Source organism: Megalobrama amblycephala, linkage group LG6, assembly GCF_018812025.1.
Source record: "Megalobrama amblycephala isolate DHTTF-2021 linkage group LG6, ASM1881202v1, whole genome shotgun sequence".
Classification (NCBI taxonomy): domain Eukaryota; kingdom Metazoa; phylum Chordata; class Actinopteri; order Cypriniformes; family Xenocyprididae; genus Megalobrama; species Megalobrama amblycephala.
Genome location: NC_063049.1, coordinates 5,188,456 through 5,202,625, shown reverse-complemented (window position 1 = coordinate 5,202,625; position 14,170 = coordinate 5,188,456). Strand labels below are relative to the sequence as shown.

At 34.3% G+C, this 14,170-nt stretch overlaps 2 protein-coding genes across 3 annotated transcripts in view; one reads left to right on the top strand and one right to left on the bottom strand.

Moving 5' to 3' along the window:
* Nucleotides 1-9,045, top strand: part of LOC125269740 (secretin receptor) — a 40,246-nt gene extending 31,201 nt beyond the window's left edge. For both annotated transcript variants that reach the window (XM_048192694.1, XM_048192695.1), the window contains exons 12-13: nucleotides 6,286-6,327; nucleotides 6,527-9,045. In XM_048192694.1, coding sequence (XP_048048651.1) covers nucleotides 6,286-6,327; nucleotides 6,527-6,679 — 195 coding nt within the window. In that variant the 3' untranslated portion in view covers nucleotides 6,680-9,045. The remainder of the gene's footprint in view (nucleotides 1-6,285; nucleotides 6,328-6,526) is intronic.
* Nucleotides 9,046-10,576: 1,531 nt separating this feature from the next.
* tmem37 (transmembrane protein 37) lies at nucleotides 10,577-13,515 on the bottom strand. The gene is made up of 2 exons (XM_048192692.1): nucleotides 12,943-13,515; nucleotides 10,577-11,211 (listed from the first exon to the last, which is right to left on the bottom strand). Exons 1-2 carry the CDS (start codon nucleotides 12,961-12,963, stop codon nucleotides 10,600-10,602), a joined length of 633 nt encoding a protein of 210 aa, XP_048048649.1. The 5' UTR covers nucleotides 12,964-13,515; the 3' UTR covers nucleotides 10,577-10,599.
* Nucleotides 13,516-14,170: the final 655 nt, after the last annotated feature.

Below are 14,170 nucleotides of genomic sequence, written 5' to 3'. Positions count from 1 at the left end.
TATAAAGTCAGAATTGCGAGATATAAAGTCAGAATTGTCAGATATAAAGTCAGAATTGCGAGATATAAAGTCAGAATTGCGAGATAAAAAGTCAGAATTGTGAGTTATAAAGTCAGAATAGCGAGTTATAAAGTCAAAATTGCGAGATATAAAGTCATAATTGCGAGATATAAAGTCAGAATTGTCAGATATAAAGTCAGAATTGCGAGATATAAAGTCAGAATTGTCAGATATAAAGTCAGAATTGCGAGATATAAAGTCAGAATTGCGAGATATAAAGTCAGAATTGCGAGATATAAAGTCAGAATTGTCAGATATAAAGTCAGAATTGCAAGTTATTAATTCAGAATTGCAAGATATAAAGTCAGAATTGCGAGATATAAAGTCTGAATTGCGAGATATAAAGTCCGAATTGCGAGATATAAAGTCAGAATTTTTAGATATAAAGTCAGAATTGCGAGACATAAAGTCAGAATTGCGAGATAAAAAGTCAGAATTGTGAGTTATAAAGTCAGAATAGCGAGACAAAGTCAGAATTGCGAGATAAAAAGTCAGAATTGTCAGATATAAAGTCAGAATTGCGAGATATAAAGTCAGAATTGTCAGATATAAAGTCAGAATTGCGAGATATAAAGTCAGAATTGTCAGATATAAAGTCAGAATTGCGAGATATAAAGTCTGAATTGTGAATTATAAAGTCAGAATTGTGAATTATAAAGTCAAAATTATGAGACATAAAGTCAGAATTGCAAGTTATTAATTCAGAATTGCAAGTTATTAATTCAGAATTGCGAGATATAAAGTCAGAATTGTGAGTTATAAAGTCAGAATTGCGAATTATAAAGTTTGAATTGTGATATAAAGTCAGAATTGTGAGATATAAAGTCAGAATTGCGAGTTATAAAGTCAGAATTATGAGACATAAAGTCAGAATTGCGAGTTATAAAGTCAGAATTGTCAGATATAAAGTCAGAATTGCGAGATAAAAAGTCAGAATTGCGAGATATAAAGTCAGAATTGTGTGATTTAAAGTCAGAATTGTGAGATATAAAGTCAGAATAGTGAGATATAAAGTCAGAATAGTGAGATATAAAGTCAGAATTGCGAGATAGAAAGTCAGAATTGCGAGATATAAAGTCAAAATTGCGAGATATAAAGTCAGAATTGCGAGATATAAAGTCAGAATTGCGAGATATAAAGTCAAAATTGCGAGATGTAAAGTCAGAATTGCGAGATATAAAGTCAGAATTGCGAGATATAAAGTCAGAATTGCGAGATAGAAAGTCAGAATTGCGAGATATAAAGTCAAAATTGCGAGATATAAAGTCAAAATTGCGAGATATAAAGTCAGAATTGCGAGATATAAAGTCAAAATTGCGAGATATAAAGTCAGAATTGCGAGATATAAAGTCAGAATTGCGAGTTATAAAGTCAGAATAGCGAGTTATAAAGTCAGAATTGCGAGACATAAAGTCAGAATTGCGAGATATAAAGTCAGAATTGCGAGATATAAAGTCAGAATTGTCAGATATAAAGTCAGAATTGCGAGATATAAAGTCAGAATTGCGAGATATAAAGTCAGAATTGTGTGATTTAAAGTCAGAATTGTGTGTTATAAATTCAGAATTGCGATATATAAAGTCAGAATTGCGATATGTAAAGTCAGAATTGTCAGATATAAAGTCAGAATTGTGAATTATAAAGTCAGAATTGCGAGTTATAAAGTCAGAATTGCGAGTTATAAAGTCAGAATTGCGAGTTATAAAGTCAGAATTGCGAGACATAAAGTCAGAATTGCGAGATATAAAGTCAGAATTGCGAGATATAAAGTCAGAATTGCGAGATATAAAGTCAGAATTGTGTGATTTAAAGTCAGAATTGCGATATATAAAGTCAGAATTGCGATATGTAAAGTCAGAATTGTCAGATATAAAGTCAGAATTGGGAATTATAAAGTCAGAATTGCGAGATATAAAGTCTGAATTGCGAGATATGAAGTCAGAATTGTCAGATATAAAGTCAGAATTGCGAGATATAAAGTCAGAATTGCGAGATATAAAGTCTGAATTGCGAGATATAAAGTCAGAATTGTGAGATATAAAGTCAGAATTGCGAGATATAAAGTCGGAATTGCGAGATATAAAGTCAGAATTGTGAGATATAAAGTCAGAATTGTGAGATATAGTCAGAATTGCGAGATAAAAAGTCAGAATTGTGTGTTATAAAGTCAGAATTGCGATATATAAAGTCAGAATTGCGATATATAAAGTCAGAATTGTCAGATATAAAGTCAGAATTGTGAATTATAAAGTCAGAATTGCGAGATATAAAGTCAGAATTGTGTGATTTAAAGTCAGAATTGTGTGTTATAAAGTCAGAATTGCGATAGATAAAGTCAGAATTGTCAGATATAAAGTCAGAATTGCGAGTTATAAAGTCAGAATTGGGAATTATAAAGTCAGAATTGCGAGATTTAAAGTCAGAATTGCAAGATATAAAGTCTGAATTGCGAGATATGAAGTCAGAATTGTCAGATATAAAGTCAGAATTGCGAGATATAAAGTCAGAATTGCGAGATATAAAGTCTGCATTGCGAGATATAAAGTCAGAATTGCGAGTTATAAAGTCAGAATTGCGAGATATAGTCAGAATTGCGAGATAAAAAGTCAGAATTGCGAGATATAAAGTCTGAATTGCGAGATATAAAGTCAGAATTGTGAGATATAAAGTCAGAATTGCGAGATATAAAGTCTGAATTGCGAGATATAAAGTCAGAATTGTGAGATATAAAGTCAGAATTGTGAGATATAGTCAGAATTGCGAGATAAAAAGTCAGAATTGTGTGATTTAGTCAGAATTGCGATATATAAAGTCAGAATTGCGATATATAGTCAGAATTGTCAGATATAAAGTCAGAATTGTGAATTATAAAGTCAGAATTGCGAGATATAAAGTCAGAATTGTGTGATTTAAAGTCAGAATTGTGTGTTATAAAGTCAGAATTGCGATAGATAAAGTCAGAATTGTCAGATATAAAGTCAGAATTGTGAATTATAAAGTCAGAATTGTGAATTATAAAGTCAGAATTGCGAGTTATAAAGTCAGAATTGGGAATTATAAAGTCAGAATTGCGAGATTTAAAGTCAGAATTGCAAGATATAAAGTCAGAATTGCGAGATATGAAGTCAGAATTGTCAGATATAAAGTCAGAATTGCGAGATATAAAGTCAGAATTGCGCGATATAAAGTCTGCATTGCGAGATATAAAGTCAGAATTGCGAGTTATAAAGTCAGAATTGCGAGATATAGTCAGAATTGCGAGATAAAAAGTCAGAATTGCGAGATATAAAGTCTGAATTGCGAGATATAAAGTCAGAATTGTGAGATATAAAGTCAGAATTGCGAGATATAAAGTCTGAATTGCGAGATATAAAGTCAGAATTGTGAGATATAAAGTCAGAATTGTGAGATATAGTCAGAATTGCGAGATAAAAAGTCAGAATTGTGTGATTTAAAGTCAGAATTGTGTGTTATAAAGTCAGAATTGCGATATATAAAGTCAGAATTGCGATATATAAAGTCAGAATTGTCAGATATAAAGTCAGAATTGTGAATTATAAAGTCAGAATTGCGAGATATAAAGTCAGAATTGCGAGATATAAAGTCTGAATTGCGAGATATAAACTCAGAATTGTGAGATATAAAGTCAGAATTGTGAGATATAGTCAGAATTGCGAGATAAAAAGTCAGAATTGTGTGATTTAAAGTCAGAATTGTGTGTTATAAAGTCAGAATTGCGATATATAAAGTCAGAATTGCGATATATAAAGTCAGAATTGTCAGATATAAAGTCAGAATTGTGAATTATAAAGTCAGAATTGCGAGATATAAAGTCAGAATTGTGTGATTTAAAGTCAGAATTGTGTGTTATAAAGTCAGAATTGCGATAGATAAAGTCAGAATTGTCAGATATAAAGTCAGAATTGTGAATTATAAAGTCAGAATTGTGAATTATAAAGTCAGAATTGCGAGTTATAAAGTCAGAATTGGGAATTATAAAGTCAGAATTGCGAGATTTAAAGTCAGAATTGCAAGATATAAAGTCTGAATTGCGAGATATGAAGTCAGAATTGTCAGATATAAAGTCAGAATTGCGAGATATAAAGTCAGAATTGCGAGATATAAAGTCTGCATTGCGAGATATAAAGTCAGAATTGCCAGTTATAAAGTCAGAATTGCGAGATAAAAAGTCAGAATTGCGAGTTATAAAATCAGAATTGCGAGATATAAAGTCAGAATTGTGAGATATAAAGTCTGAATTGCGAGATATAAAGTCAGAATTGCGAGATATAAAGTCTGAATTGCGAGATATAAAGTCAGAATTGCGAGATATAAAGTCAGAATTGTGAGATATAAAGTCAGAATTGCGAGATATAAAGTCAGAATTGCGAGTTATGAAGTCAGAATTGCGAGATATAAAGTCAGAATTGTCAGATATAAAGTCAGAATTGCGAGATATAAAGTCAGAATTGCGAGATATAAAGTCAGAATTGTCAGATATAAAGTCAGTATTGTGAATTATAAAGTCAGAATTGTGTGATTTAAAGTCAGAATTGTGTGTTATAAAGTCAGAATTGCGATATATAAAGTCAGAATTGCGATATATAAAGTCAGAATTGGGAATTATAAAGTCAGAATTGCGAGATTTAAAGTCAGAATTGCAAGATATAAAGTCTGAATTGCGAGATATGAAGTCAGAATTGTCAGATATAAAGTCAGAATTGCGAGATATAAAGTCAGAATTGCGAGATATAAAGTCTGCATTGCGAGATATAAAGTCAGAATTGCGAGTTATAAAGTCAGAATTGCGAGATATAGTCAGAATTGCGAGATAAAAAGTCAGAATTGCGAGTTATAAAGTCAGAATTGCGAAATATAAAGTCAGAATTGTGAGATATAAAGTCTGAATTGCGAGATATAAAGTCAGAATTGCGAGATATAAAGTCTGAATTGCGAGATATAAAGTCAGAATTGTCAGATATAAAGTCAGAATTGCGAGATATAAAGTCAGAATTGCGAGATATAAAGTCAGAATTGTGAGATATAAAGTCAGAATTGCGAGATATAAAGTCAGAATTGCGAGTTATAAAGTTAGAATTGCGAGATATAAAGTCAGAATTGTCAGATATAAAGTCAGAATTGCGAGATATAAAGTCAGAATTGCGAGATATAAAGTCAGAATTGTCAGATATAAAGTCAGTATTGTGAATTATAAAGTCAGAATTGTGTGATTTAAAGTCAGAATTGCGATATATAAAGTCAGAATTGTCAGATATAAAGTCAGTATTGTGAATTATAAAGTCAGAATTGCGAGTTATAAAGTCAGAATTGGGAATTGTAAAGTCAGAATTGCGAGATATAAAGTCAGAATTGCAAGATATGAAGTCAGAATTGTCAGATATAAAGTCAGAATTGCGAGATATAAAGTCAGAATTGCGAGATATAAAGTCTGAATTGCGAGATATAAAGTCAGAATTGCGAGATATAGTCAGAATTGCGAGATAAAAAGTCAGAATTGCGAGTTATAAAGTCAGAATTGCGAGATATAAAGTCAGAATTGTGAGATATAAAGTCTGAATTGCGAGATATAAAGTCAGAATTGCGAGATATAAAGTCAGAATTGCGAGATATAAAGTCTGAATTGTCAGATATAAAGTCAGAATTGCGAGTTATAAAGTCAGAATTGCAAGATATAGTCAGAATTGCGAGATAAAAAGTCAGAATTGCGAGTTATAAAGTCAGAATTGCGAGATAAAAAGTCAGAATTGCGAGATATAAAGTCAGAATTGCGAGTTATAAAGTCAGAATTGCGAGATATAGTCAGAATTGCGAGATAAAAAGTCAGAATTGCGAGTTATAAAGTCAGAATTGCGAGATAAAAAGTCAGAATTGCGAGATATAAAGTCAGAATTGCGAGATAAAGTCAGAATTATCAGTTATAAAGTCAGAATTGCGAGATATAAAGTCAGAATTGCGAGTTATAAAGTCAGAATTTTAAAAAGTTGTATGTATAGTATAGCCTACTGTATGTACGCAAGCAAAGTAGGTTATACTATATTTACAACTTTTTATATGCTTCAGGAACGGGAAAAATAAATAAATAATGAATCCCAAACCCTGAACAGGACATTTATTGGAGGTTGTTGTCATTAATCTCTCTCTGGCTTTATGAAATTATCCACCGTTGTCTTTTGGTTGTGCGTCATGTTGTGTTTGCTATTACAGGGCTTTATTGTGGCACTGCTGTACTGCTTTTTGAATGGAGAGGTGAGTGAATTAAAAAAATTGAAGTTTGAATCAAATTATCTACGATTATGTTTTCCAGGGATGGACTGAGTTGAATAAATCACACATTTTAGACACATTTGTCATTATCAGATCCCGCTCTAAGTATAGGAAACAAGACGGTTCTGTTTTATGTTTCACTGGTGAGTCTTGACAACTATCGACCTTTAACTTTTGGCAGGTACAATATGAAGTCCAAAGGCGGTGGAGACGGTGGCGCATGAAGCAGCGTTTCCACGGTGATCCCAGGGTGCATCACGGTTCCCTGAGTAACAGTGGCCTGCCGCTGACACAGGTCTCACTGCTGACACGTCCCAGCACACAGGTCACCTGACCACAGCCATCTAACGCCGACCTACAGCACAGGCACAAAACTCATGCCACAGCCCCACTCTCAGAAAAAAGGTCCAGAACTCTAGGGTTCCTGGCTCAATTTTAAAGAACCCTTTATGCCAAAAAGGATCTAAGGAGAAATGTCCTAAATGATTACATAATACTTTCATGTTTAATGGGTTATTTCAATTTTTTCTAGAGATAAAGTATGTTTACAAGCTACTTGATTCATTTTAATCAATTTTAGTAACCCTTATGTGGCCTTAGATGGTTTTTTATTTAATTATGTTGGCTACGTTCATGCAAACAGTGTAAATTTAGCCAAACGTGTGTATTTTTATTGGAACTTTAATATTTTACCCTCTTTTCCTTTCATAAGTCTCTTTTACACTAGGTACACAAAAAAGTTACTCTGAGGACCTTAAAGGACAGAAATATCCCCATTAAATCCATTAAAATGGCAAAAAGAATAAAATCATGCGGTCTTTGTAAACAGGCTTTCATTTCCACCGGATGGCGCCATTTTTCAGGTTTGGCCTATGGAGCAAATACTCACTTTTTCATGTTTTCTGCTTCTGCTGTATTATAGAGCCAATTGAGTGAGTGAGTGTGTGTGTGTGTGTTAGTTTTTTTTTTTTAATCTGACAATGTACAGAAGATAATATTGCATAAATATTAATGCTGTTGCTAAAACTGTAATAACGGTTCACGGTTATTACCCCCCCCCCTTTTTATAAAAACAACAGTGGCATTATGTAAACAAATAGGCATTTAAATGGGTTAAAATCCTGAAAATGAATGCATTTTTGATATCATTTTTGATCAGGACTGTGGAAAAAATATTAATATATAATATTTTTATGATAGATGAATTTAAACCAAATTAATTAATTCAAACTAATTTCATAAAATGATCCCATGATGGGAACCCATTAAAAGTGTTCTATATTATGAAGCTCCTGACGGAACCTTTAAGGTTCCATATAGAACCTTTTCTTCTAAGAGTGGCAATGGCTGAACCAATCAGAAATGCACAGTCCATTTAAAACTGTCAGGTGACTGACACTCACTGATAGAAAAGCTAAAACTGTCTGACAATTTATGGAAATGACTGTATTTATCCTGTATATGCCTGTTCTTTATGGTGTTGTAGTTGTTATGAAACAAATGCCTGTGCTAGTAAATTATTATACAGTATATGAGAAAAACAACAATATTAGGTAAAGACAGCACAATATGTGATACTATTTAAAGGGGTCATGACATGAGGAATCACATTTTCTTTGAACTATTGACATACACAGATCAGGCATGACATTATGACACTGACAGGTGAAGTGAATAACACTGATGATCTCTTCATCACGGCACCTGTTAGTGGGTGGATATATTAGGCAGCAAGTGAACATTTTGTCCTCAAAGTTGATGTTAGAAGCAGGAAAAATGGGCAAGCATAAGGATTTGAGCGACTTTGACAAGGACCAAAAAGGGGACCAACGCAATATTAGGAAGGTGGTCATAATGTTATGCCTGATCAGTGTATAAGAGCTTGACTTACTATATAAAAATATAGTATGTTTTAGACGGTAAAAATTCCTCACTGCAAAAGAGCGTTCGCCTCTTTCCACATTGTGATGTCACACTTTAATAGTCACTTGTATCTGACCGGCTCCACAACAACACATCCACGAGTCACGAGGTGACGGGGTGCTTCTCATTTCGTAGTTTGTTTCCTCATTTCCTCACAGTTGAAGAAATGAGAAGCACCCAGGGAATGAGATGCAATGATGTTAATCACAACAGTGACTGTTTACTGGAGTCTAAAAGGAGACAGAGCAGCTTTATGACACGAGGCTGCATGGGAAAAGCTTCATATTTTATGAATATATGACTATTTTGTGTGCAAAAAAACTGTATTAACTTTAAGTGAACGTAAAGAAACATTTAAAAAATCCTTAAATGTTTTTTTTTTTCTTCATCCCATAGTTTGGCTGTGTAAATATTGAGATAATGATGCCTTGAACGCCTAATATGTGTTGTTCTGAGAGTTATGAAATACATACAAATGTAATGACAAGAACGTTCTTTTCATTAAATGAAATGCAGAGAGATCTCCTCATGAATGAGATGTTTACTGTAAATAAGAAAGAATTAAAAATACTGTAAAAAAATATTTCATTAAATATACTATAAAGACTATCTGTAAAGAGTCATCATTTATTCACAGATGAAAATTGGAGCAGCTATCAACTGCTGGTCATTATTAATAATATTAATTACAGTAAATGGAAAAATAATCAATGACAAAAAATAATGATATACTGAAACAATCTGCTGTGAAAGAACTATTTAAGATTAAATAAATAAAACTACCAAACAGACTAGTAAAAACATTCAGGCCTGTGGGAGGAAAAAATGTAACATTTTAGTTCAGGGTCTAATTCTCACTGTGAACTAGTTGCTTATTAGCTGCATATTACTAGGATATTGGCTGTTTATTAGTACTTATAAAGCAGATATTAATGTCTTATTCTGCATGATCATATTCTACATCCCTTAATCCTCCCAATAACTAAACTTAACAACTACCTTGCTAACTATTAATAAGCACGAATTAGATCATTGACAAATAAGGTTTTTAAAAGTATAATAAACATAATGGAGATATAATTCATTTTAAAGTTTTATTAAGTGTTAACAATGAGATTGTGTTTTTTATAATCAATTATCACTGCTTTTGTCATTTTTTACAAGATGGACAAAATTTGTCACCAAAAAAATTCATTCGGTTTAACCAAAATTGGTTTTACCGAATGACACTTTTAGTTATACCGAATGACGATATTTTCAAACAATGCTAATAGGCTGATATCTACCAAAAGGACAATCAAACATTTTATATTTATTAAAAGTTTTTAAAATATTTCTACATTTTCCGTGACCTGATGTTTCGGGACATGCATATGATCAAGTGAAAACATGAATTTTTCAAATAGTTAAAAGAGAGTTAGTTACTTTGCTTCATGACCATGTGGTCCTTTGCAGGTGTCTGAATGATGTCACATCCTGTCACATGATATTGGCTGCATGACTTGATCCATAATGATCCCTTTATATTGGTTACTCCGAATGACATCAATGAAATTAATTTTCCGGACATTCTTTCTCATAACAAATCAACGACTTCAACACATAATTTTAACACCATTTTACACTATGTTGATAAATTATGTTATAAAATCATGCCAGAATAAAAAATATATACATTTATTACATTATAAGATATTTTAATCACAAATGAAATGGTTGTATTGGCCTTTGGACGGTTAAACCGAATGACTTTTGTCACTTCAAAATCTTTAATCTAAAACCTTTATATTTTGCAAAATATAATTAAAACCTTTTGGATTCAATAAAAGAGATCTAGTTGTGCTACCTTACATACTTTGGATGTCATATGTTTGTTTTTGTTTTTTGTTTTTTTGTTATTAAGGCCTTTGGACAACAAAATGACCCGTTACGTCATTGACCCAATTAGGAGTTTGAGGCAAAAGTCATAGTTAGTAGTTAGTTAATATTGAGAATTGAACCCTAATCTAAAGTGTGACCAAAAAAAAAAAAAAAAACTGTACAAAAACAGCAAAGGTAATTTTCTTCCAGGACGTTTTCCGTTAAGTTTCCCTTTAACCCTAAAACTCAACAGAATGCAATGCGTCATTAAAAATACACGAAAAACACCTGTAAAATATTAATACGGAAAATTCCTTATTAACATGCTACATTGGGCCCTATTTTTATGGTCCATTTAAAAAAGTGCGCCTAATTATTGACAAACCATCAAAATCACTCAGTTTTGGATTCAAAAGAATGCAGATACAGAGCAGAGGTGCTCAAGATGAACCATCAGCAGCTTGTTTATTTCTACAGTTTGTCAGGTTGTCCTCTAAAGGGCAGCAGAGGTTCAATATGCTGGATGTGCCGTGCTGCCATTCCATTGAGGAAGAACAGGAAGGTGGCCGTGAACTGGCACCAGAAGGTGAGTGTGAACCCAAGCAGTGTTGCAAATGTCCCTAAGAGGAGTACAAACGTTGCCACCCCTCCTGCAGCCATTAGCCCCGCCAGCAGGACCAGCCGCGCCCCGAGAGTCCAGCGCTGACTGGAGTCCCTCCCTTCGCTCGCCTGCGACATCACAAGCAACTCCAGTCCGAATATGGCACTGACCACAGCCAGAGTGATCACAGAGCGACACGCCGCCAGGCCCACACCCAGACCGTCCACCCCTGCCTCCTCCAGATTTCTGGTGCAGTTAGAGGAGGCTTTGAAGCTCTGTGACCCCAACTCAGAGCTCTGCTGCTGCTCCACTGAGCAGAAATACCACAGCCCGAACATGTGTCTGCCGGTCAGCAGCCAGTGACCGTCACACACCGCAACAGACGAGAGGACGACCGACAGAGATGTACACAGGATAATGAGACTGCGGCAAAATACGTCTAGAAAAAGAGGAGTGGACTTCCCGTGTGGAACAGCCCCGACCTAGAGAGAAACAGAGTTATCAGAACAAATCTGGTCCACATCTGTATCAACATGACATCCTGCTAAGGTTCACCCTTCACTCTCAGAAAAAAAAAAGTACAAAAGGCAAGCACGTGCACAGATAGACCCCAAGTGGTGCTCAAACACCTGCCCTTTGGCCTCTGACTAGATAAGTGCTCTTTTTGCAAGAAGTTTTTTTTTTAAATTTGGCCTGTGGCATCAAATCTCAATTAAGCGTGTGCCCGACAACTTATTCTTAATAACTCTGCCAGACCGCACAAGCCCCTCCCACTCTCCGACATCCCTCATAACAGCATCCACATCTGATGATGACAACATTTTTGGGTGAACTATCCCTTTAATTTTATACAACAGTTCAATAAACAATAAGTCGATTGTATGAATTGACAATTTTTAGACATAACATTGTCAATTTTTCTGTTTTGCCCACATAAATAGTTCCAAACCCAGCAGAAACATTGCATCTCCCAGCAACACTCAGCGTTTTTTTGTTCTTCAGTGATTCACTATTTTTGAACAAATCGAGTGAGTCAATGATTCAATGACTCATTCATAAAGTCAGTGGACACTTAGGGCCAGATTTACTAGCAGCTTGCGCCAGCGCAAACCCTCTTTAGGTGTTAAAAAACTACGGTCAGGATTTACTAAAGACACGCAGTGAAAAATTAGCGCTGAAGAGGCGTGGGCATGGTTATTTTTGCAGCTGAACTTATTGCATATGCATTTGTAGGAGTTTCCCTTTCAGATGCAAAATTTATGGGAGGAGAGTATTTAAATGAATAACACAACGTGATTTATTAATGTTTAAGCTAGTCAATTTACTGGTATTTGTTTATTTACTTATATTTTTGAAGAATGCGGAAAGTGGAAGCACGTGCAAGATGATAATTTGTGTTTATAAAGCATATACAGTTGTATTTTTTCAAAAAATGACCGATTGTTTCTCTAGATAAGACTCTTATTCCTCGTCTGGTATCGTTTAAAGCCCTTTGAAGCTGCACTGAAACTGTAATTTTGACCTTAAACCTTTTGGAGGCCATTGAACTCCACTATAAGGAGAATAATCCTGGAATGTTTTCATCAAAAACCTTAATTTCTTTTCGACTGAAGGAAGAAAGACATGAACATCTTGGATGACATGGGGGTGAGTAAATTATCAGGAAAATTTTATTTAAAAGTGAACTAATCCTTTAAATAGTGTAGTTAATTAAAAGATAATGAACGATATGTAACTTTACTTTTTATAAATAATTATAAGAGGGTGCACTTTTTTTTCACTTGAACACCTGCCCTCCAAAATCTGCACGAACCTGACAAAAGCTGCTGGGGTGGTAGGCATTTCAAAAGGTAATATGTACTATTTAGGCTACTAATATGCACCCTTTAGAGGGTAAATATGGTACAAAGATGTACTTTTTGAAAGTGTGACAGCTTTAATACTTTCAGACTGAAAGCTGTTAAATCTGTTTACCTCCTAAATATGTAATTTAGTATATTAAAAAAGGAGTTATATGCAATTTGTTTTGCAAATAGGTTAATAAAAATAATGTTTCCCAGCTCACGACCATAAACAATCTTGTTGTGTTTTGAAATACCTTCTTACCTTACGAGCTTGCGCTAAATATTAAGGTTTATCTTCCTCTTTCATCCAAAGCAAATGTAAAAAAAAAAAACATTCTAAGCGTAAAATAAACATTTAAAAGGCATTACCCTGATTTTTATGGCCGTCATATTGATTTCACAGTGCGTTACAGCCACAGACCAGGAGAAGCGAGACGAAGAAGCCAAGTCAACTCCAGTCGAAAGTACAGTATGATTTCAGTGTAACATTAACTGAAGTAGTTGAGTCTTCACACCCACCCGTCTCGTCCTTGACACGCAGATCACGGGCGCTCGCGTTAGTTTTCCGGTCACGGACGCTATTCGGTAACCAGAAATCAGACATTATGCGAGAGGCAGCATCTGTAGAGTCTGAGAGTTTCTTCAACTTCACCCGTTCACTTATGTTTTCTTCATTTTAGCTATATGAAGGCAACAAAACATTATTGAAAACGTTTTAACAATAACACTCATATTATTTCATTTTCATTTTGTATGACTGAAACCCAAACTTTAGTGTGTGGAAAGCAGATCAACCAATTGAAAACCAGTTTTTGACAAACTTAAGAGACCAGCTAAGACAAGCCAGCCAGGCTAGGCTTTCTGTTTGTTTGTTTTTTAGCAGGTTTATCACTAATATCTTTTCCACTAAAGTAAAACGCCTCATTTTTACTAATAAAAATGTAATAGGCACTATAGTCGAATAACTAGTCTTTGTTGTTTGCATCAAGCACTAAAGGCATTCATCTCAGAATACTGTATTGCTAAAAATCGTTTCTCTTCACAGATTAAACTTTCGATTACCATTATTGAGAGGCCAAAGTCCCTTTGAGTGACTGACTGTGACCCAAAACATAATGCAGTTTATGTTCTCTAGCAAAAAGACTTTGATCCCTTTTCCAGACTGAGACTGAGGTGAAGACATTAGTTAGGATAGAAAACGCTGAAAGGGCCACATAGTTGAAACCAACACTAATTTTCCCGTGTTCGCGCACACTTGGAGAATAAAGCTAATTTTGAGTTCAATGAAACTCTTTTCTTTTTGTTTTTACATCATCCACCACATGAACCCACTGGAGAGGAATATTTTAAAGCTCTGTGTTTGTGTCTAGTCAGGTGACGTGACCTTTGACTAGCTCATAAGCCCTCAAATGACTGATAGGACATATCAAGTATTGGCTAGATTGATTGATGTAGGTCTTATATAATGGGAATGATGATCTTATCACTTCACAGTCAGGTACGTCTCCGGAAAACAAGTGTAGTCTATAAAATGCAGCATGCACTATTACGTCTTGAAACAACTATTTAACTATGAAATAAATGCAACACGCATACA

What these genes read in the sequence shown, in the direction of transcription:
- tmem37 (XM_048192692.1), bottom strand. Translation starts at nt 12,963, where the DNA reads ATGACGGCCATAAAAATCAGG. An exon ending in TGACGGCCATAAAAATCAGG is followed by an intron (nt 11,212 to 12,942) that starts GTAATGCCTTTT and finishes GTTTCTCTCTAG; the next exon opens with GTCGGGGCTGTTCCACACGG.